Source organism: Pollachius pollachius (assembly GCF_949987615.1).
Source record: "Pollachius pollachius genome assembly, chromosome: 13".
Taxonomy (NCBI): Eukaryota; Metazoa; Chordata; class Actinopteri; order Gadiformes; family Gadidae; genus Pollachius; species Pollachius pollachius.
In genome coordinates this window covers 16,828,936-16,851,801 of record NC_136946.1, presented here as the reverse complement: position 1 = coordinate 16,851,801, position 22,866 = coordinate 16,828,936, and the positions used below count along the sequence as shown (strand labels likewise).

The following is a 22,866-nucleotide window of genomic DNA, read 5'->3' as shown; positions in this document are numbered from 1 at the left end:
CAATTGTACTGTACTCATTCCTAAAACGACAACAACAACAACGCTCCTGCCCGTTTGTTCCCCTCTGAAACGTCAAGGGTTTGAGTGTTGGTTTTAGTTTGGCCTGTGTGGTATGAATGAGTACCCAGATATGGCTGCCAGATATTAATCAAATTGGCCCACAAACACAGCCTTCTGCAGCCTTGGAAGCAAGCAAAGGAACGGGATCAGCTGAGATTGTACTAGATTCTCCCCAACCTTAAACGCCTCGTCCTCTTTTGAACCAGCACCATGACTAGAGCCCTGCTCAAACGGGGGTCAATCTGGCAGATGCATTAGTTTATTCCCCCTACACGCGAGTCATTCGCACCGTGGGCTGACATGGCTCTTGTACAAACAGTTCCACAGAGTGTTGATGTGAATGGGATCTGTGCTTTGATGCTGCCACTGTATGCCCTTTACCTGGGACGGCGTGTGGCTCAGGAGGTTGAGCGGGTTTGTTGGTAACCATAAGGTTGCCAGTTCAATCCCCATCTCCTCCTAGCCGGGAGGCTAGAAAGTCACCTTGCATGGTTGACGGTGTGTGAATCGGTGTGTGAATGTGTGCATGAATAGGTGAATGTTAGGCATTATTGTAAAGGGCTCTGAGTGGCCACTGGTAAGAAAAGTGCTATATAAATGCAGTCCATTTACCATTTACCTTTCTTCTATGAACCAGCGCTGCATCAACTCCACCTTGTGTGTAGGGCCTTTGTCCTGCTAAAAGTACACACATCCTTTTCACACTCATTTACGTTGGTGTTGTTAGTTTGGACCGCAGCATGTCGAATGCTGATTCTCCCCACTCCATAATACCTTGTCGTCAAACATCATCAGTGGAGCTGAATCAGGATTCTTCCTAAACAAACCAAAGCATAGCCCGGGTTTGCTAATGGTTTCTTTCTCACCAACCCCCTCGTGTTTGGTAATAAAGTGTACTGCCTTCACTTCACGCAACTCTGCAGCAGAAAAGTGAATGTTGGCCTTTCCGAGGGTTCTCTTAATGATCTCCTTCCTGGAGGGGCACTGGGTTCGGAGGGACGGCATCCTCACGCCAGCGCTGGGTGGTGCTCCAGCGTTAAAGGGGAACCGTCACGCTCAGCCATCTTCTAATATAAGAGAAGTCATCTGCCGGTTGCCAGAACCACGGTCTGCAACATCAGCTCTGTGTCCTTTAGAATGTGGCAGGAATGTCGGACCGTTGCGTCATTCCTCAGAATCGGACCTATGGGGAACGCAAACCCTGGCACCAATTATGTGTTTCTCAGAAACGGCATGATGTTACAGAGCGTGTCTTCACGCTGCCGAGGGTCATTATGTTAGTATACGTATGGGGGGTGGGGGGGGTCTGGAGAGAATGATCCAAGATTTTATGTTGCAAACGCAAAAGGGCCACATGTATGGGACATTAATTATAGGGATTAGCTTCAAGCTAATGTATATTAAAATGTTAGTTTAATCCGCTTAATAAAGGGACACTGTGTAGGAATTTCTCCCATCTTGTGTTAAAATTGTAATTTGCATTAGTGCTCTCAAGTGCCTGGCTTTGTCAAATGTGCTTCGCAACCTGGTTGCAACTACGGTAGGCAGTATGTGCCAAGAAGCTTTGACAACTTGACACGTCTTCTTCGCTCGGGAGGATAAATCCTATCATTGGGAGAGGTATTTGCACCAATGAGGACATATTTATGAATGTGTTATGAAATTGATTTTAGCTAATACATTACTTAAAACGCAACACGGTGTCCCTTTAAAAAACGAGGGTTGTCAAGTGATTTTAGAAGCATTCTTTTTCATATTTGTGGTAATACCGACAAAAGCTAGCTAAAGCTAGCGAGCTAGTCCTGTGTCCTGGGAGAGAAGCTATGAGTTATTTTTCAGTTTGATTCTTTCAAAAACCATCCTCCTCTGTATGGTTACTCTAAATGACCTAGCTTTTATAAATAAAGATGTTATTCAAACAAGAACATTAGTGATATTCACTCCTTAGAAGCAGGGGGAAACAAATTCAGCAAGGCAACAAAAGTACACATTGATTATCTGCTAATATTGCTCTGAACCTATTATTCCTAAAAAATAACTTTATAACGACTTGGGCCGACTTGGCTTCTGCTATTCCTCCCTGGTGTTTACCGTTGGCGTCTGACGGGAGCAGAGAGTGTCCTTTATTGGGTCTTCATTAGGGCCCGTGCTGTCCTTTACATCAGAGCTGGAGGTCGTCGGTTGGGGCCGTCTTTGAAAAGGGCTGCGGTGCCGTGTGTGCACAAGGGTTCACGCTCGCGCTCTCTGGTCTCGCTCCACTCTTTTTACTCTTTCTTTTCAATTATTTTAGTGGCCATCTGCTGTATTAATTTGCGTACAATACTGCCAGCGTTGATGTATAGCTTTGTGTCTGTGTGTGTTGTCGTCATTAAAAAGCAGACTTGTGGTTCCACATTGACTCACAAAAACACACACACACACACCGTCCTGCGCATAATGGAGTGGATAGAGCGCCGGAACACAGTGACCTGTCCAACCGCAATCTCCTTGATCAATATCTCTCATTGAGCTGGCTGAAGGTCCCGCATTGATAAGCACGTAATTAGTTCTAATTGTGGTGTGTGTGTGTGTGTGTGCGTGTGCGTGCACGTGTGCATGCGTGCGTGGGTGCAGACTCTTTTTGAAACATTGTCTTACACATTGTCTTCATCATCATTGTATACTAGGCTAGGAGGCTAGTATACATTGATAGGCTAGGATAAGTCATTTTGGTAGCATTTATTTTCCATAAGTAATTGTGTATAGACTGAAATATTGAAAGTTACAGATTCAGATTCAAATAATGTTATACAAAGCACATTTAGGCACCTTAAACCCTGGAAGTAAACTGTGTGTAAGCTGCATTAATTGAATTCTGACCACAAGGGGGCAGAAATCACACTTCAAATGAAATATGAATCCAGTGCCTCACATAAATCCATTATGCCAAACCTGAGCTGTTCAAAGTGTGCGGGGTCGTTACTGTACGTGATGTTCTGGTCGTCTGCGGTCGTATTACCTGAGGACACCTCGCTGGGCAGGTTTTAGCGTCCATGACGTCCCTTTTTTATCGGACGTTAACAAGGTCTGTATTTATCTGTCCATCGAAGTGGCACCGCGCTCTGTGCCCTGCTCATGGGGTCAAGGTAGAGCGCCGTTAGGGGGGCTCGGAATCTATTAGGGAAGATCCCATGACTGACAACTAAATGCCTTGTCATCGTCCATCACGCCCCACGAGAGGGTCCCGTCAGCCCGCTGAGACCGCCGGGGATTTACGAGCTGAGGCCCCTTCCTGCCCTGGGGACACACACACACACACACACACGATCTCACGCATGCACTCACGCACGCACGCACGCACGCACACACACACACACACACACACACACACACACACACACACACACACACACACACACACACACACACACACACACACACACACACACACAAACAGTAGCTTTGGTTTAGCGTCTGCCTCTAGGATGTTCAGTGGAATGGAACGGAGGAACGCGGTGATGTACGGGATAGATATGTGATGTACGTGTCCCAACAGGAAGGGTTGCTATTCTGTGTACAACAATGGAATTTAATTGAAACATTGAAACTGCACCATTCCGGTTTGGCCTTCAGCATAAGTTGAGATGTTTTCAGGAAGAAATAAGCAGTATGGAAATCCATCTTTACACCGTAACGCCTAAGGTTCCTGATCGTGGTTTGTGTGTGTGTGTGTTGTGTCCCCCGTACCCCAGGTGTGACGAGTGCCTGCTCTGCTACCACTTTGGCTGTCTGGACCCCCCCCTGAAGAAGTCCCCCAAGCAGACGGGCTACGGTTGGATCTGCCAGGAGTGTGACAACTCCTCCTCCAGGGTGAGTAGAGCCCCCCCCCCCCTGCCCCACTACTGGGACCCCTCCATGACCCCTGGGCCCAGCTACTGGGACCCCTCCATGACCCCTGGGCCCAGCTACTGGGACCCCTCCATGACCCCAGAGCGGTTGGTCACCCAAGGCGTGACCGTGTTTGAACATGCAGATACCAAGGCTGGTTGTAGGTGGTAGGGGCTGGCCAAGGAGAAGGAGGAGAGAAGGGGATGGTGGTATTGGTGGTAATGGTCAGTGGGTCACGCTCAGCTACGTGCTGATGCAGTGCACTGCTTTGTCGAAGGGTTGGAAAATAGTCGCGGCCCGGAGCATGAACACAAAAATGAGTAGAGAAGGTTGACCTTTGACATCAGTGGTTCCCAGATCTGCGTTCAGCATTGGTCTGATTCGGAAAATGGTCTGATAGCGTCAATGGTCCAACTTCTCCCGAAGTCTTTCTGCGGAAACGTTATTGTTGGTGTCGGCTGTTATCTTTTCCCAGCCTGCGTATGAAGCATTACTCTGATAAAATCGAGAACAGCAGACTGTTCCTCCTTAACCTTCTGACCTCAACCATTCTCCCCATGCCCCCTTTACCTCCCAACCACCGGTCTAGAGAGCATAGGAACGTCATGATTAATAGCAAGGACGTTCTTCTCCTGAGATTGTCGTTACCATAGTCAGTAAACAGACAGCTGTAGGACGTCGGGAAGGGTTTGAATCGGTGTGATTCAGAATTTGGAGGGCGTGTTCCGACGCAGACGTCGAGACGTTTCAAATGCTGAGCACGGCCCCCCATGGTTCTGATGGAAGACAGAAAAGGTTAGAACAGCCTCCTGCTGTCCCACTCTTAGCCTGGATAGAGTACAGATCGTCTTATTGTCCTGGGTAACCTCCACTTCTCCACCTCACCTTGCTGTGGAGGGTGGGGGGGGGGGGGGGGGGGGGGGTGGGGGCTTTTTAAAGACAAAGTGTACAGAAATGATATCATGACCATCAACACCCCCTCCCATTTTGAATATTACGGTTTCCATCATGTTCCACAAGCTGAGTTATGTAAGGGATAATGTAAAGAGCGCCGGTCATTATCGGGAAAATAAGCCCCGACAGGGGCTTATTTTCTGAAGGGGCTTATAATGACCTGCGACGTTCTATACATTATCCCGCTTATTACAAGTGTAGTGTAGTATAGTGTATAGTGTTGATCAGCAGACAAATAGTCCGCCAAAGACGTTGACGTCACTTAGCAACCGAATACGTCAGGTTTGATAAGTTACCGGACTACTTGCGGAGTGATGCCAAAGACAAGACATCTCCAGTCCAGCATGAAGCCGGACTGGAGATGCTTGGTGGAGGATGCAAAGCGTTTCATTAGCAGTGAAACGGTGAAGGCTGCCCACTAACTCCTCCACTGTGAGAGGGTGGATCATTAGAGGCGCCGGTCGCACGTTCTCCCGCTCTTAGAGACATAGTTTGGGGCCGATTGAAGCTCGTTGGGGATGGGAAATTATGTTGAAAAAAAATACATAGAAAAGATATTGGATTATTGTTTTTTTTCCCGTTTTTGCCATTCCTTTACACTGGCATAAATGACATTGAATTTTATACTATGTTCTAACGACAGCGGTTGAGGATAATAGCAGCGAGCGCAAATCCAGCTTTAGTCCATTTGCAATCCTCTGGGCGTTGGAGCCCATAAATGTAACGTGGGTTGTAAGTCAATGGGGCTTTCAAAGTAAGAGAAGGTAAGGAGCCCTTAAATTGCCTCCCTGCCGTTCATATGCAGGGATTTGTGCTTCTCTGTAGTCAAATCATAAAAAAGGCAGGCTGCGTTTCCTGTAAGGAGCAGGGTTTCTGTATTTATTATGGCGGTACAGGTGTTGGGAACACAGAGATTAAGCAGGTCTTTTTCATCTTACCGTTGTCCTTACTGCCTGCCTCTAGTGTAAAGGTAGTCCACCCAAAACATACACATAATCACCCCACCCACCCAGCTAGCCATCCCCTGCACCCAGCGCATAAGAGACGTCCGCTGGCCAGGACATCCTTGACTCATTTATGCTTGTGGGACGTTAAGTGTAAAATGTAACCCTCTCTTCATGTTCTAGCTTCGGTTCAAATGCATTGTAACGATGTATGGAAGGGAATTAATGTCTATAGAATGAAAGCCCCCCCCATCACCACTCACTCACCCAAACACACACACTCACTGACCCAAATACACACACTCACGCACCCAAGCACACACACTCACTCACCCAAACACACACACTCACGCACCCAAGCACACACACTCACTCACCCAAACACACACCCAAACACACACACTCACTCACTCACTCACTCAAACACAGCCAAACGGACACACTTACACACCCAAACAGCACACCGGATGGATCAGATGTTCCTGAGGGTTCCAGGCGAACAGTGCGGCTGGTTATTCCATCGGGACGAGGGAACAGCTTTCGTTCGGCAGGCACTGCGCCACGGTACATTGTTCTTGCGCTTTGCTCTTTCTTATTTGCAGGAAGTTGTGACATTTTTGTAGAAAGAAAAAGAAAAGAAAGGTGGGGAGATAGCTGCAGACAGACCCTGGATCCTTAATGGTGTGTGGGCGGTAGATAATGGAGTCCACTCGTGGCATCTAAAAAGCACTCAGAGATGAGAGCTGTATTTAAGCAAAGTTTTATTATCTGCTTTCAAATGCCAAGCCACACACAGGGTTCTGCCTGTGGTTGGGGGCTGAGGGGGTGTGTGTGATGGTGTGTGTGTGTGTGTGGGGGGGGGAGGGGGTCTTAAATGCCAATGTTAAGTGGTGAGAACTACCTGACCATTGTAACGGCAGTGCTGCTTGAGAGAGAGAGAGAGTGAGAGAGAGAGAGTGACAGAGAGAGAGAGAGAGAGAGAGAGGTGATTTGTCAAAGCTGTTATAGCACTAGACAAGACAGCAGTACACTGTCATGTCTAAGGAGAGAGATTTGACGTTAGAAAGTAAAATAATCGTTTGTAAAATAGCTTGATTTGAAAGCTGTGCCGCAGTACTCTGACTCTGTGTACGATAGCAGTGCCTGGCATGCTAATGACCACACAAGGTGTCTCATACCAGTTTACAGATATGGTGTCGCTTTGACTGCGGATCAGCGGCATGTCCTCCTATTAAAGCGTATGCTAAATCTACACATGTGTTTCATTAGCCATAGAGAGTGGTTTTGAACCATTAACACCACATCAACATCTCTCTGCGAGTTGGGATTGACCACCACACCACTCTGTGAAGCCATCTCGTCCCGGTCATTGTCTCTGAATTAGCCATGGGCTTGTACTGCGGCCATTAAAAGGTCAGGCTGGACACACAGCGCTCCTTCGTGTTTATTGAGGAGCGTGTTGCCTGACGCCACCTATCTGTGGCGACACGTTCTGCGTGGCGACGCCGCGGTGCCACTAAAGGGCTTTATTGGAGTGGCTCAAGTTCATTATGCCGGCTGTGTTTTCTCTGGGCCTGCCTGGCTCAGATAAAACACTTTACTACCAAGGCCACATTCCTCAGGGCTGTCACCAGGGGGCCCTGTCCAATTGATTCCAGCAATAAAATGACAGTCCCGGCATAATATACGAATGGCCTTTCAACGCAGGCTGGTTAGCGGCCAGAGGGCCCCAGGTTTTACCCTTTATTTACAGCCTGATGGCGCTGACTGCTGCTGCGTGGGCTTCCATGGTGAATCCTGGAGCCCCGGTGAGGAGCAGAGCGAGAGGGAAGACGCTAGCGCGACGCCGGCAGCTCTTAAAGTTGTGTTAGAAGTAGCTCGGGTTTTTTTTTTTTTGTTGCGTGGGATGCTCACACCGTGGTTCATACGCCGGGCTCTGGACGTGTCATCAGAAACGCTGGCAACTGTCAGGATGGCTGCCCCCCTAAATCCTTCAAGTTTGAAGGCCGACTCCGAAACACCGGGGGAGGCAAGCACCTAATCAATCTACTGTGACCCCCATGTCTTCAGCTGCGTGGGGGGCTGGGGGTGTGTGCGTGCGTGTGTGTTTGCGTGTGTGTGTGTGTTTGTGTGTGTGAGTGTGAGTGTTAGAGGTTGTGTGTTTGTGTCTGTGTGTGCGTGTTTGTGTGTGTGTGTGTAAAGGAGGATTGAGGGTTCTTGTTTCATTAGTTGCACTGTGTGTGTGGTGGCTAGTCCTGTATACTCTTTATTGTGTTATTTCCCTTGTTGTAAGTGTTGAGTCAGGTGATCCTGTAGGTATTCACGTTGGTCCCCGGTTGGTGTTTTTGTGGGAGCGGTGCGATCAATCAGAGACTTCGAGCGGCCAAACGGTGTAATTAAGTTAGCCTAATTAACTTAGCGTAGTGTCACACTCGGTCGGCTTCCATTGTGGGAGAGAAATGGGTGCCATTACTCAGTCGACGCCCCGGTGCTTACAGTAGGGTGTCGATAGAGGTGTGGGGCGTTCATCATCAGCCTGTTGTTCAGAGGGTGTCTTTCAGCGCGCGGTCCGCTCCCATTCATCAGCGCTCCCCTCTGTTTTAAAGTGATACGGGGACGTCATCGCTTCACCACCAGGAGCAGGCTGCCTCCTCATATAGGGAGTGAGTTGCACTCCGGCATGCACGCTAACTAAGGAGAGAGTCATGATAGAGTCGTGGCCGACGCGGTGCTCCTCGGACACGGAGGCAGTTAGCCGCAGCGTGAGCTGATTTAAAGAGCGGTGTTTCGCTGAGGCGACCGGCAGGGGGGGGGGGCGGAGCCCAACCGACCGGTGAGCAGGGAGCCGCAATCAATGCTGAGCGCTAACCTCCATCACGGTAACTAGCCGCTGACCCGCTCCCTCTCCGGGGCCAATTTGTGCAGTAAACAGCGTCACGTGGGGGGCCGTCGGGGGCCCCGCCGCATCACCTAGAGGACGGCTCGACGCTAACAAGCCTCCTTTAACGGGGGCCGGTTCAGGGGAACACACCCGGGACCCCCTTCCTGTTCTTTATGGGCGTAAACACAGCCCGGACCCCCAGGGGCCATCCCCTTCCATCACACCACATTACCCACAAGCCCCTGCTGAGCGGGCAGAACCACGCCACATAGTTCACTCCCTGCTCCTCAGAGCCGTGCTGGCCCACGGTTCCTCCTGCTTCAGCCGGCTCCTTGCTCCTGGTCTTTCTAGAGTCTGATTGCTCATCTGTACTGCTGTTGGAACAGCGGAGCTGTGAGGCCCCTCCATGGGGGCTCTCCTGTGATGGCTTTCAAAAAGTGTTGATGCCTTTTCGGATCCACTGATGATTTCTTCAGCCGGTGTGAAGGTGTCATATTGAAGACATGCTCTTGCCGTTCTAATGAAATACGTTCACGTTAATGACGAGGTTAGGAAACGGGGTATAGGTCACACTCAATCGCAAAGTGTACCATAAGTGCGTAGATCTGTACTGATCTCTATCATCTCGGCCCGACTGATGGAAACGCTGCAGGATGGGAGCGGTTCTATCAGACACACTTTAACAACGAGACGATGAGCTGATGAGGTACTAGTTATTCGTCCCGTGGCGGTCGTTTTCACAAATGAAACGGTCTCTTGTGAACTTAAACTTAATTGACGAGCCGTGTGAGATGTGATTCAGCCGTCTCTCAGAGAGCCGTGTCTGTGTCAGTGTGCGCTGGCCGGCCGTGGTCAGCCTGATGTTAGAATCGCAGCGTACAGCAGACGGAGGGTACTCTCTGTGCTATTGAATATAGTTAATTTTGTAACAATTCATCTATCTTGAAGCACCGCTGTGCCCACACACGACGCAAGCTCTCACGCTCGCAGTCTGTACCATTTAACGCAACGCATTTGTGTAGGATGTATGCCTCATTGACACCATAAATCATACTAATGGGGAGTGTGTGTGTGTGTGCGTGTGTGTGTGTGTGTGTTTGTGTGGAGGGAGCAGAGACGCTTCATAGATTGTTAGCCTCCACAAGCCTCTATTCTACTGTAGCCTGCAAAATCTAACATCCCTCTTGGATCAAACACATGGACACACACAGACACACACACCCTCACAAACACACACTCTAGCACACCCACACACACACAAACACACCCTCACATACACTCACACACACACACCCTCACAAACACACATACCCGCACATACACACACAATCACACACACCTTCACACCCTGCCACACAAACACACACTCGCACACACACACACACACACACACTCACACAATGACACACACACACACACACACACACACACACTCCTCTCTGCATGGTGTAACACACACAGGGACATTGTTTCACGTCAGAGAAACATGAGCCAGCAGCCCGTCTCCCTGGGGTGAAGGGGTCTCTGGGGTGAAGGGGTCTCTGGGGTGAAGGGGTGAAGGGGTCTCTGGGGTGAAGGGGTGAAGGGGTCTCTGGGGTGAAGGGGTGAAGGGGTCTCTGGGGTGAAGGGGTCTCTGGGGTGAAGGGGTGAAGGGGTCTCTGGGGTGAAGGGGTCTCTGGGGTGAAGGGGTCTCTGGGGTGAAGGGGTCTCTGGGGTGAAGGGGTCTCTGGGGTGAAGGGGTCTCCTAGGCTTGGCCCTACGCCCTCCTCTCTCAGTCCACTGCGTCCCGTGGAGATCATTTGGAGGACCAACATCCTAAACGACCCCATCGTCTCCAGATCAGACCTGTGTACGATTCAGCATCGCACGGCCATTACTATCACATTGTAAAGAACATTAAATACAATGTCCCAGATACACACACACACACACACACGGCCAGCAGAGTGCTCTGAACAGGTGTGCGCTCCTTTCTACTTTTGGCTCTCATCAGAGGAGCGGCCTCACATAAGAAAACATTAATAATCCTGGCTTGTGCATTTAGGCTCTGATCAAATTAGCCATAGCTTGAATCTCCTCCCTAAAATGAAATCCATTTGATGTGCGGCAAAACAAACACACAGGGATGGGAAAACATGATATGGTTGAATACCATTTCCTAGAAATGAGAGCAGGAAGAGGCACAAGCCAGTGGTGATTGTTGATGGAGCTGTGTTGGGTTCTGTGCTACGGCAGAGCGAGGGGCGGTCCAACGTGGTGGACGGAGGACCGGGGGGGGGGGGTTAAATGTAGCACGTTAGCCGCGGCGTGAACAGGCTAATGGAAGCGGCCTGTTTACGGGCCAGAGCCAAGGGAACATCACTGGAACACTGCAGCGGGCAAGAGAGACGCTGCCACGTACACGCAGCAAGGCACTCAGCCAGCGTGTCACACACACACACACACACACACACACACACACACACACACACAGAACAGACACACACACGGACACACACAAAGACACACAGACAGAACACAGCTGTTCTGTGTAGAGAGCATTTCAGAACAGATCAAGGATCAAATACTTCTGGTTACAACTAGTGCCAACGATCTGTGTGCATAGACATGCGCATAGACATGCGACCTCCACTGGCTCCCTGTAATAGCTCGCATCAGATTCAAGATGATGGTACTGGCATACAAGGCAGTCGATGGAACTGCCCCTGCCTACCTCCAAGCATTAGTAAAGCCACACACACCAGCTCGATCCCTCCGCTCAACTACCTCAGCTGGACGTCTGGTACCGCCATCGCTAAGAGCAAGCAAAGGTCGATCAGCGAAGTCACAACTTTTCTCTGTTGTGGGACCTCAGTGGTGGAACGAGCTCCCTACCGATGTCAGGATCGCAGAGTCGCTCACCAGCTTCCGCAAAAGACTCAAAACTCACCTGTTCAGAGTTCACCTCGACTCTGCATAGAAACCAATGCACAGCCACCATTGAATGTTGTACGTCCTGGCACTTGTACATACACTTATTCAAGGTACTTAATTGTGTAGCATCTACAGTAGCTGCTATCTTTGCTTTACACGGGGAATGGGTTAGCCTAGCGATTGTAATACTTGCACTTGGTTCTATGAACATCTTTACTGTACCGACAGCGATATATTGTTTCACTTCTTATGACAAATGTACTAATTGTAACAAATGCACTTATTGTAAGTCGCTTTGGATAAAAGCGTCTGCTAAATGCCCTAAATGTAAATGTAAATGTAATGTCTACATAGTAGCTACTACATCTAGAGCTAGAGATGTTCTCTGGCCTGCAAAAGACCCAGAGCTTTCTGGCTGTGGTGGACCGGTTCTCCTTCAGCGGATGGGAACATCGGGTCCTGGATGGGGAGAGGCCCTGATGTGTGTGTGAGGCTGCCGGTATGGTGTGGTGGGAAAACACCACAGTAGCCTCTCCTGTAGACAGCATTCTCATGTAAAAACAACGCAGCCAGCAGCCCATGATAAGGATATTACTGGTGCTAATTAGCCGCTAATTCTTTAGAGAACTGTGTTGGCTTGATAAAGAAGGCCGGGCTTATTAAAGTACACGCTTCCCTGTGAATGGGAATTCTTTGTCAAGCGTTTATTTTAATCCTGCTTTATGCGGTTGACTTTGTGAGCTTTGTGCTTCTGTGTGTAGTGGCGTGTGCATGATGTGTTGTGGGATGTTTGTGGTCGGTGTTAAAGTGTTTTGTGTGTGTGTGTTTTTTTTTGGGGTGGGGGCTGTATAAACATACTGTATGGCGTAGGCAGTTTTGTCTGGCTGATCAAGTGTTTGTGTGTGTGTGTGTGTGTGTGTGTGTGTGTGTGTGTGTGTGTGTGTGTGTGTGTGTGTGTGTGTGTGTGTGTGTGTGTGTGTGAATGCAGGGTTAGTATAACTTCCACAGCCTTCCATCTCAGCAGCAGCAGTGCTGGCTGGTCTCTGTTGCCACCTAGGGCCCAGTGTGTGTGTTGTCGGTGGGAGCGCTTCACAAGCAGCCAGACTCGATTAGGATATGAAGGACATGACATTTTATCATCATATATGTGCACGTTGCTGCCGCAGGCTCTGGGAGTCTACCCACCTGTCTCCCTGGAGCCAGCTGATGGAGATATCCCAAAATGCCAGAGCCAATCATCAGCATCCTCCCTACCCTCTCTCCATCTCTCTCTGTCTGTCTGTCTGTCTGTCTGTCTGTCTGTCTGTCTGTCTGTCTGTCTGTCTGTCTGTCTGTCTGTCTGTCTGTCTGTCTGTCTGTCTGTCTGTCTGTCTGTCTGTCTGTCTGTCTGTCTGTCTGTCTGTCTGTCTGTCTGTCTGTCTGTCTGTCTGTCTGTCTGTCTGTCTGTCTGTCTGTCTGTCTGTCTGTCTGTCTGTCTCTCTCTCTCTCTCTCTCTCTCTCTCTCTCTCTCTCTCTCTCTCTCTCTCTCTCTCTCTCTCTCTCTCTCTCTCCCCCCCCCCCCTCTCTCTGGTAGGGGGTCCTGCCCGAGGCTGTTTCTGTTATAACAGAGTAAATATCACTCGGTCAGGGGTCTGCTGGTGGAGAGCGCCACTCTGAACGCAACCCCCCATCACGTCCCCCCACTGCGCCTCCGGCTGCGTGTGCGTTAACACGACTGAGAACCAGTAGCCCAACCATTTAAGCCGTAGCAGGCTGAATGCTGAGAACCAGTAGCCCAAACAGTTAAGCCGTAGCCAGGTGAAGGCTGAGAACCAGTAGCCCAACCAGTTCAGCCACAGCCAGGCGAAGGCTGAGAACCAGTAGCCCAACCAGTTCAGCCGTAGCAGGCTGAATGCTGAGAACCAGTAGCCCAAACAGTTAAGCCGTAGCCAGGTGAAGGCTGAGAACCAGTAGCCCAACCAGTTCAGCCACAGCCAGGCGGAGGCTGAGAACCAGTAGCCCAACCAGTTCAGCCACAGCCAGGCGAAGGCTGAGAACCAGTAACCCAACCAGTTCAGCCCCAGCCAGGCGAAGGCTGAGAACCAGTAACCCAACCAGTTCAGCCACAGCTAGACCTGAATGTGAAGATCTCCAGCCTCCACATCTCACTCAGAGCCCCCACATATACAGTGGGGCAAAAAAGTATTTAGTCAGCCTCCAATTGTGCAAGTTCTCCCACTTAAAAAGATGAGAGAGGCCTGTAATTTTCATCATAGGTATACCTCAGCTATGAGAGACAAAATGAAAAAAAAAAATCTAGAAAATCACATTGTCTGATTTTTAAAGAATTTATTTGCAAATTATGGTGGAAAATAAGTATTTGGTCAATAACAAAAGGTCAGCTCAATACTTTGTTACATGCCCTTTGTTGGCAATGACAGAGGTCAAACATTTTCTGTAAGTCTTTACAAGGTTTTCACACACTGCTGCTGGTATTTTGGCCCATTCCTCCATGCAGATCTCCTCTAGAGCAGTGATGTTTTTGGGCCACACGGACTTTCAACTCCCTCCAAAGATTTTCTATGGGGTTGAGATCTGGAGACTGGCTAGGCCACTCCAGGACCTTGAAATGCTTCTTACGAAGCCACTCCTTCGTGGCGGTTTGTTTTGGGTCATTGTCATGCTGAAATTTTGAGGCCTGAAAATTAAAGGCCTCTCTCGTCTTTTTAAGTGGGAGAACTTGCACAATTGGTGGCTGACTAAATACTTTTTTGCCCCACTGTAAGAGCCCCCACGTATCAGAGCCCACACGTATCAGAGCCCCCACGTATCAGAGTCCCCACGTATCAGAGCCCCCACATATCAGAGCCATCCCGTCTCAGTCAGAGCCCCCACGTATCAGAGCCATCCCGGCTCAGTCAGAGCCCCCACGTATCAGAGCCATCCCGTCTCAGTCAGAGCCCCCACATATCAGAGCCATCCCGTCTCAGTCAGAGCCCCCACGTATCAGAGCCATCCCGTCTCAGTCAGAGCCCCCACGTATCAGAGCCATCCCGTCTCAGTCAGAGCCCCCACGTATCAGAGCCATCCCGGCTCAGTCAGAGCCCCCACGTATCAGAGCCATCCCGTCTTACTCAGAACCAGGTAGTGCTGTCCAGAACAGTTAGGCAATCATTTGAATCCACTAAATAGTTATTTTTCCTTTTAATTTCCGAAACAGGTCCATACACAATAAAACAACAATAAAGCACAAAGGTTTCAATTTAATAACGCCAGAAAAAGCTTAAATAAAACATGACACAATTGCTGGCTTGATGACTTCATGAGAGAGGTTAGCAAAACGATCTAAGATTGATGATGTATTTGATGAATCATGAGTACATGTACTCATGTACATGAGTGGACCTCAGGGATGATAAAGCCATGTAGGGCTTTACTCATGGTTCACATCATTTAACCAGCCAGTTGATAGCGTTCCGATGGAGTCCCACCCCAATGCTAGCAGAGCTCCCTCCCTGTGTGTGTGTTTGTGTGAGCCCCGAGGTGACAAAGCTGAGCGGGGTGATAGACTCCTGACACCTCAAAGAGGACCACAAACAGGGACACTTAATCAGGCAGGCCGGAGGGTGGCGCGTGAGGACTGGCTCTTTTACGAGATGGTTAGCATGCGGCCCCCTGCTGGCTCCCCGTTCAGTCCCAGATTCCCTCCCCCCCCACGATAACAGATTGCGCTACAAGTAATTGGAAAATTGGCAGCCTTGTCAGGGAGGAGAGTTGGTGGATGGGTGAGGGTACATGGTGCTGGAGTTCATGAGGTGTCAGAGCCCAGGGCTGGATTTATACCTTCCATGGAGTCGGAGGGAGGACCTCAAGGGTTCAGGGGGGGAAAGTAGCAACATTTGTTCTATTTTTCATTTTTCCTGACCGAGCAGAGACTATCATATCAAGCGACGGTATGCCTGTGAGTAAAGCCAAGATTAATGGACCTGTTAAGTTGTTTCTTTCTAACACGCTAGTCGTGACCTACAGTTCAGGACAAAGGTAGATGAATCCAAGTTTTGCATTTTGCACAAATACATAAAAGTTGACCATATGCAAAAAAAAGTCCATACGCATTAGTTACAATAAGACAAATGTCAAATCCAGATTTGGCTTACGAACTGTTGAATCCTCTTTTGAGGATCAAATCGATCGCCGCGTTTGTTGATCGCAATCCCGCCGGAATCCATCTCGCCAGGCTTGTGTGTTTAGTTAGAGACGGTGGATAGACGGTGATAGACAGATGGTTCAACCAACAGTACAGTTTCCGGCGCGTCAGGTTAACATAAACATAAACTCTCTTGAGCCTCCCGGTTGGTTCTTGGCTACTTTAGACACATGGCGGCGCCACATGGCCTGCTATGTAGATATGAAGGGCTCACTTTAACCTAACAAAAACACAACCCTTCTTATTTGCATTGGATTATATACTATTCTGAACATACTAATATTTGTATTTATACATGTTCCTTATGCTCTGGTTGGTGCCTGCTTAGTTTTGTTCTTGTTAAGATTTGTTTAGAGGAGGCATTTCATGGGGCTGCCTTTTAAAACAGTTTGGCACCATTTCGTGTTTGTGTGATGTGCTCTAGGATGGCTCAGGTCCGAACTGTTATTTAAAGGTGTCTCACCGTATTTCTTTTGGTTCCAGGAGGAAGAGGATGAGCGACCAGAGGAGGAGGATGAGGAGCGAGAGGAAGAGGAGGCGGGCATTGTGAAAGAGGAGATGTCTGAGCAACCGATTCCAATCTGAGCCGTGGCAGTGGTGAATCCTCGTGAGCACGACTAACTAGTGTGCTAACACCAGAGTGTTTCCTTCTCCGATGACGGCACAAACACTACTCAACTCTACTCTACAATACTCTAATCTACACTCCTCTACACTATTCTACTCTACTCTACTCTACTGCTGTCCCCCGGACAGTCATGTTCCTGGAGAACCAGCAGTGTTTGGTTTCACATACATCAGAAACGTATGACAGACATAGCCCATAGAGAACAGTATATTTTAGAACAGAATGTATGGTTACGCCTTCTTGAAATGGGGAGAGCATGATATTTTTTTAAAAACAAAGGGGTACAAGCCTGAAGGGCTGGAGAGGAATCGATGGGCAAATAATTTCTTATTTCCAATTAACATCTTTAAGGACCAACACAATCCGAAGGGATCTACCTGTCCTTTCATCCTGAGAGACATCAAGCTATACACATTTTAATGCTTTCAGGAGACACTCAAGCTTTGCCTTCAAAGCAATATTTCTGGTAAACCAGACCTTTTTCACTCTATGTCCTTACACTAACCTCTACACAGCGGCCACGCCCTCAAGTATTCTAACCAGCGTGTTTACAAGACAACGCAGCCGAGAACACTACCATGTCCGCAGTTTAAATGTGTTCCCCCAGCTGACCTCTGACCTCTATGTGTTAGTTCATGTCGCTGGTTGCTTGTTTGCGTCTTGCTTCACTTTTTATTTGGCTTTTGGTTTCCCTTTTTGATTTTTTAAAGTCCCTTTAACTGATGATTTGATTTTTGCCGTTGATTGAAATACTATTTTCACTGCTGCTTTGATTGGACACACAGCCTTTTCCCAACTGTGTATCCCAGAGTTTGTATTTAGATATGATGTAAATGTGATAGGAGGAGGTGAAGATATTTTTTTTATCCTGGCCTGACGTTGGCCGATGTGAGCTCATGTGGGTTACATCACATGGCGGTAGCTTGAGGATATTTCCAAAGACGCAATGTTTACTGACACTCCACCGCTGAGTGGAGGGGTGAGGCAACATGTCTCCACACTTAAGGGAACATCTTGTGAGCCACCCTAAATGAACACTATACAATCTCTCTGAATAGTTTGACCACAGCCTGAACCAGGATGTGTTGCGATGTCACCAAGGAGACTCACTTTGATTCTGTTTATTCAAGTGGCTCAGACAAGAGCACCAAACTAGACATGTTAGGCCATCAAAGTCCTCATTGTTTCATTGGAAATGCTAATAAATCTCTAAGGCCTATTGTTCATCGCTCTGTTATTTATACCGAAGCTTCCAGACATTATATTGGGAGAGCATTTTGCTATCGAGACGTTTCTATTAGACTGAATAATTGTATCAAATATAAAGGGAGGTACTTAACAGAGATGAAGGGTATGCAGTTTTGACATCTAAAATGTAACTTGATCAGATCAGCATTTGAGAAGTAAGTATGTTTAAGTGTCACTGTTGTATTTAAAGATATATATGCTTAACCAAAATGTTTACTGAAGTGTGATTTTTTTTCCCCCAAACTTTTGCCACTACTTTAAATTCTCTAGTATAAACATACACTGGATTCTCACAACTTAAAAATACGCCGTATTTTTCATAAACGTTAAACATTAAATAGGGATTTGTGTGAAATAGGCAGTTAAGTAACGGGTGTGTGGTTTTGGAGCGCTGTTGTATGCAGTGGAAAGCAGGATCTTAAAGCTCCGCTATTTTCTTGAATCACATTACTGGTCCAAATGGGTGTTGTGAAAAGATGCGCTCAGCAACATCATCCGTTTAACCGTCAAACATCCAGGGACTTTTGGGCAACCACATTAAATTGCCCCCCCCTCCTCCCCCCAAAGAATAATCGTATTGTGGACATCATCATCAAGTGCATTTTATTGATGAACTACAATGAAACGTTCAACAACTTAGCCTTTGTTATAGAACTCAATGCAGAGGCATACTGTAGGCCTAATAATTCAATATGTTCCTAAAGTGCTTTTAAATGAAGACAGCTTATGATTCACACTAATGCATAACAGTTACAGCATTTTGTTTGGCGCTCACACTTCACCCTCCTCCCGGCCCCCGTTTTCTTTCATCGTTTTCTTTGGTGCTACGTGATTGTGGGCTGAGTCACGTTTCAACTTGACGTTGATCTGGCCTCATTTTGGGTCCCTCAGCTCGCAGTCTGTTGCATTGTGGGTAGGCGCAAAGGCGTAAAGCAGGTTAACTTCAAACAAGATCTAACAACACATGCTGCCTCAGTCCTTCAGCGATCTCGGGGTCCTTGGCACTGGCCCCGGGGCCCATATGGTTTGTCCGGCCCTTTATGTTGCAGTGCCGATGTCTTCCTATCAATTGTCTGACGCAGTTTTGTGTTATTTTAGAACATAGCTGAGCCTGATGGTTCTGCTTTAAGGCTAGCAGGGGTCCCTTAAATGCTTTGTATCTATATTTAGCCTTCGTGAGAGACCTCCAACTTCCCAGACACACAGATATTGGATAAGGCCCATACTCATTCTGGTGATGCAGACTCAATACATAATACACCAATTTATATACAGCAGCCGGCTGACATCTGTCAAGGAATTGCAGATCCAGAAAAAAATTTGATCTCCACAACGCAGCGTATAACAAAATGTGTACGTCAATACAGAGCGGTAACCTTCGACACAACACAGTCTTGTGGAGGGCTGAGATATCAATTTGTTTCACTGTAACTATTCATTTGCCTGTTTCAAGGGCGGGCGGGAGGGAATCCCGATAAGACGACTGAACCGTGAAACACATTATTCAGGGAACTGTGTGCTTTATTTATTTATTTTCTCCCTCGCAGAACCTTCGCATAAAATGGATGTGTTTTGACGGAAGGCTCCGGCTGTGCCGGCGGGCTTTCCAGCCGGGCTCCCCGCCGCCGCGCTCCCAGCACGCCATCCGAGGCGGATGTCATTAAGTGCGCGATAACGGCGATGGGTGCATTAATGGCGCAAGCGGGCCGTTCTGGCACCTTGTGCCCCCGCTAATCTCCTATTCATTCCCGCCGCATACTAAGTAGCTCTTAATGTTGGCGACACAAAGGAAACGGAGTAGCGATCCGCAGCCAGCTGTTACGAGGAGAAAAGTCTTCATTGTGACTTCACGGATTATAGCCCCGCCATCAGCGCACTCAGGCTATGATCGGTCGCCGCTGAACGCCGCCACGGCCCTCCGCCGCTGCCAGAGCCCGCTAATGGCTAGCGGCGATGTGGAGGGCTTCTCTCTGAATTCACTCAGATAAAACACTCCTATGCATGCTTTAACCGTTTTTATTACGTTTCTTCTACATTTCAGTACCCAGTTAAGCGTGTCCGATGTACAACAACAGCATAGGATTCCAGGGCGTGCTGAGCAACAGTTAACCTGGAGGGCCTGTTTCATATATTCCACCATCGCAAACCCGGTGCTGGTGCTGGTGCTGGTTCAGTGTTGGTGCTGCACGCCAACTCCCCAAGAACCAGCTTGATTTCCCACAGACTCTAGGGCTAGAGTAGAGCCACGTCAATGCGTCAGAGCAGACGACCCTGTTGCCCTAGAAACACATCAGGACGTTCAAATTACTGGTAAAATGAACATGTTAAAAATAAGCTAACCCAGTGCTAGACGTCACTTTATCTTGTTTCTGGCCAGTGTGGAGTTGGTGCTGATTAGGACCTGTTTGTCTGGCCCGGGGCCAAGATTCTTTAAGTGGAAAAGCCAAGAACCAGTTTGAGATTGGCACTGGCTCCGACCCCGCAGTGGAACCGTGTTGGTGGAAAAGGGGTAATAGAGAACATACGCCATTTTACTTTTATGTTGGAACTGATTGGTCTGTGGGCAAACGAAGTCAACTGTGACTCCTCTCATCCTCCACGACAAGTCTATGTGGAAGATCTTTACATCAGGAACACTGTTCTGTCCGTCCAGATCTCTGAAATGGACCTCTCCTATTGGTCCATGGGTTGAACACAGTCGTAGACCGGTCATCGTGTCCATTTGTGTAACCAAAAAGGGACCAACAGAGCAACAATTCTCTGTGCCCAAACCTCCAAATGCTCCACCCTGACCTGCTCTCTGGTCCGCTGGCTCCCACACCACTGGGCTAATGGTGTCTTAATCAACCCCTCCGTCTGGGGCTAATGCCCGCCTGAACAGGGGGTACACTTGTATTGTCTCTGACCCCTGTTCCTAACAAATTGCTCCACCGGTTTTTCCTCTTAAGGAAATTACTTTTTTAAGGTAGATAAGAGTTCTTTATTTAGACCCTGGGGAAATCCGCGGTGGAAATTCAGGCTGTAAGAACTCAATTCTACCTCCACTTCCACCCAGAGAACCTCTCCAATTCTCCTCAAATACGAATCAATGGTTTGGATCAAAAACAATTGTTACTTGATAATAGTAGTTAATTCTAAATGCTTAATTATATATAAGCCTACAGGACTGAGCAGCACAAATCAATAGTTTTACACTGACTTTGGTTTATTGTACGTCATTGTCCTAGTTTGAAAATTATTTATTTGAAAGTTATTTGTTAATAAATCGAATTGGAAGTGGCTGAGAAAACACTGTGTTGAAGCAAGAGTGCAATTAGAAAACACCAACCAGCTTGAAATTGAAAAGTAACGTTGGTGGTTTGGATTAATCAGACACTTCTCCCCAACAAAGCAGACAAGGACGGAGACGAAGTTAACAGTGAAGACGAAGGTGACGATGAAGTGACGGTGAAGACGAAGGCCACGATGGGTGTGAGGATGAAGACAGCGACGAAGGCGATGACGAAGACAGCGATGGCTTCGAAGACGGCGACGGAGACAAAAGTGACAACGAAGACGAAGACGACGGTGAAGACGAAGGTGACGGTGAAGCCTGGTCTTGTACTAATGACAGGCTTGTACCATCATGGGTCCATGGGACCCACAGATACTCTGTGAATCCCTGATGCACAGACTCTCTAAGCACACTAAGCGGCATCCTGGTCCGATCCAGAACAGCCTGAGCTGGCCGGGGTCTCGTCACCGGGCGCGTCCCTGCAGGGGCCCTCTAGCTGCACCCTGTGCGTTGGTGCCCTCTGGGTCACTGCCTGCTCCTCCCCCCCCCCCCCCCCCCCCCCCCCCCCCCGACTCAGAAAGGACATCAACAACCTCCTGTACATTTTCCAGACCCAGAATAGCAGTGAACTCTGTGTGATTTCCCAGAACCTAACCTTTACTGACTGGGTTGGTTTTGGTTCTCCGCCTCCAAACGTCATCATATGACGACGTCATATTTTTATGAGCTGAATGTTTGTATGTTAGTGTTCATAATCTCTGTCTTTCTTGTTTTTGAGTGTGTGTGTGTGTGTGCGTGCGTGTGTGTGAGTCTGTATGTGCAGGCCGTGCGTGTGTGTGTGTCTACTACACAAGCGTGCAGTTATAAAAAATAATAATGTGGTCTTCTTTGATCTCCCTTTGGGCGAACTCTTTGAGATTCAAACACCCTCGTTAAGAAAGTGGTCCTGAAGCGATCGGTTGAAAACACTTTCCAACGCATTAATGGAAAGACATTAATGACGCACGGCGATCTCCATAGAGACCCACGCTCATCCGCTGCGTGCGGCGTGTTCCGGGCTGCAGTAATGGAGGGGCCTCTCTTCTGTTCTGCGCGCAGCGCGGACGGAACTCACGCTGAACCCCAGCTCGTTAGTGCGAGGGCCCATCGCTCAAGTCTGCTCTTCTACCTGCGCTGTTATGACAGCTGCAACAAGGAGCAATCAGCCCACTTACACGGAGAGGTGAGGGCTGAGCCCGCCGTATTCCAAGGGGCTCGAGGGGGCTGGGCTTTGCATAAGAACGGTTTTATGTTTTATGGATATTAAAAAACAAAAAGGGAAATAGTTTGCTCTATAAATCCTTGTCTTGTTACTTTTAAAGGCCCTCTCAACATGTTCAGGTATGATGCCCTCCTATTAAACGGGGGGGAAGGAAAATGGAGCAGGCGGACAAAGGAGTCGGGGCACACTGACGTGCAGTCAGACACTGGACTGTCCAATGGCTCTCTTGTGTCCCTTGCTGCGTCGTTAATACTCCCGTTTTTATGCTTCTTTCAACCCTTCAACGACGTGTCGTCATGAGGCCAGCGACTCAAGAAGGAAGAAAAGCAAGACAGAACGAGAAAGATATCTGGGAGGGAAAGGGCTTGTCCTTGGTCTGTGTCGAATTTACACCCACATAAAAAGGTAAATACCATGGCAAGGCTGCACAGATACAAAGTGCTGATTGCCCCCCACTATTACAACAGCTTTATGGAAGGTGTAATTCACAAAGACATCGCCCAGCAGGGCTGCCGAGCCCAGGAACCTCTAAAACGCCAAGCAAATGGTGGAGAATCACCGTGACCGTGAGACACCCTTCATTAAAGAGGCAGGCCGGCTGAACAACGTTGAACTCCACACCAGCTAAGGTGGTAACTGGCTTCAAAAGA

The 22,866-nt window shown here is 48.4% G+C and overlaps 1 protein-coding gene across 1 annotated transcript in view; it reads left to right on the top strand.

Annotated features, from left to right (window-relative positions):
• The window catches only part of phf14 (PHD finger protein 14), a 60,061-nt gene extending 42,302 nt beyond the window's left edge, over window positions 1–17,759 (top strand). The window contains exons 17-18 of the mRNA XM_079750137.1: window positions 3,792–3,909; window positions 16,289–17,759. Of these exons, the coding sequence (XP_079606263.1) occupies window positions 3,792–3,909; window positions 16,289–16,390 (220 nt within the window). The 3' untranslated portion in view covers window positions 16,391–17,759. The remainder of the gene's footprint in view (window positions 1–3,791; window positions 3,910–16,288) is intronic.
• Window positions 17,760–22,866: the final 5,107 nt, after the last annotated feature.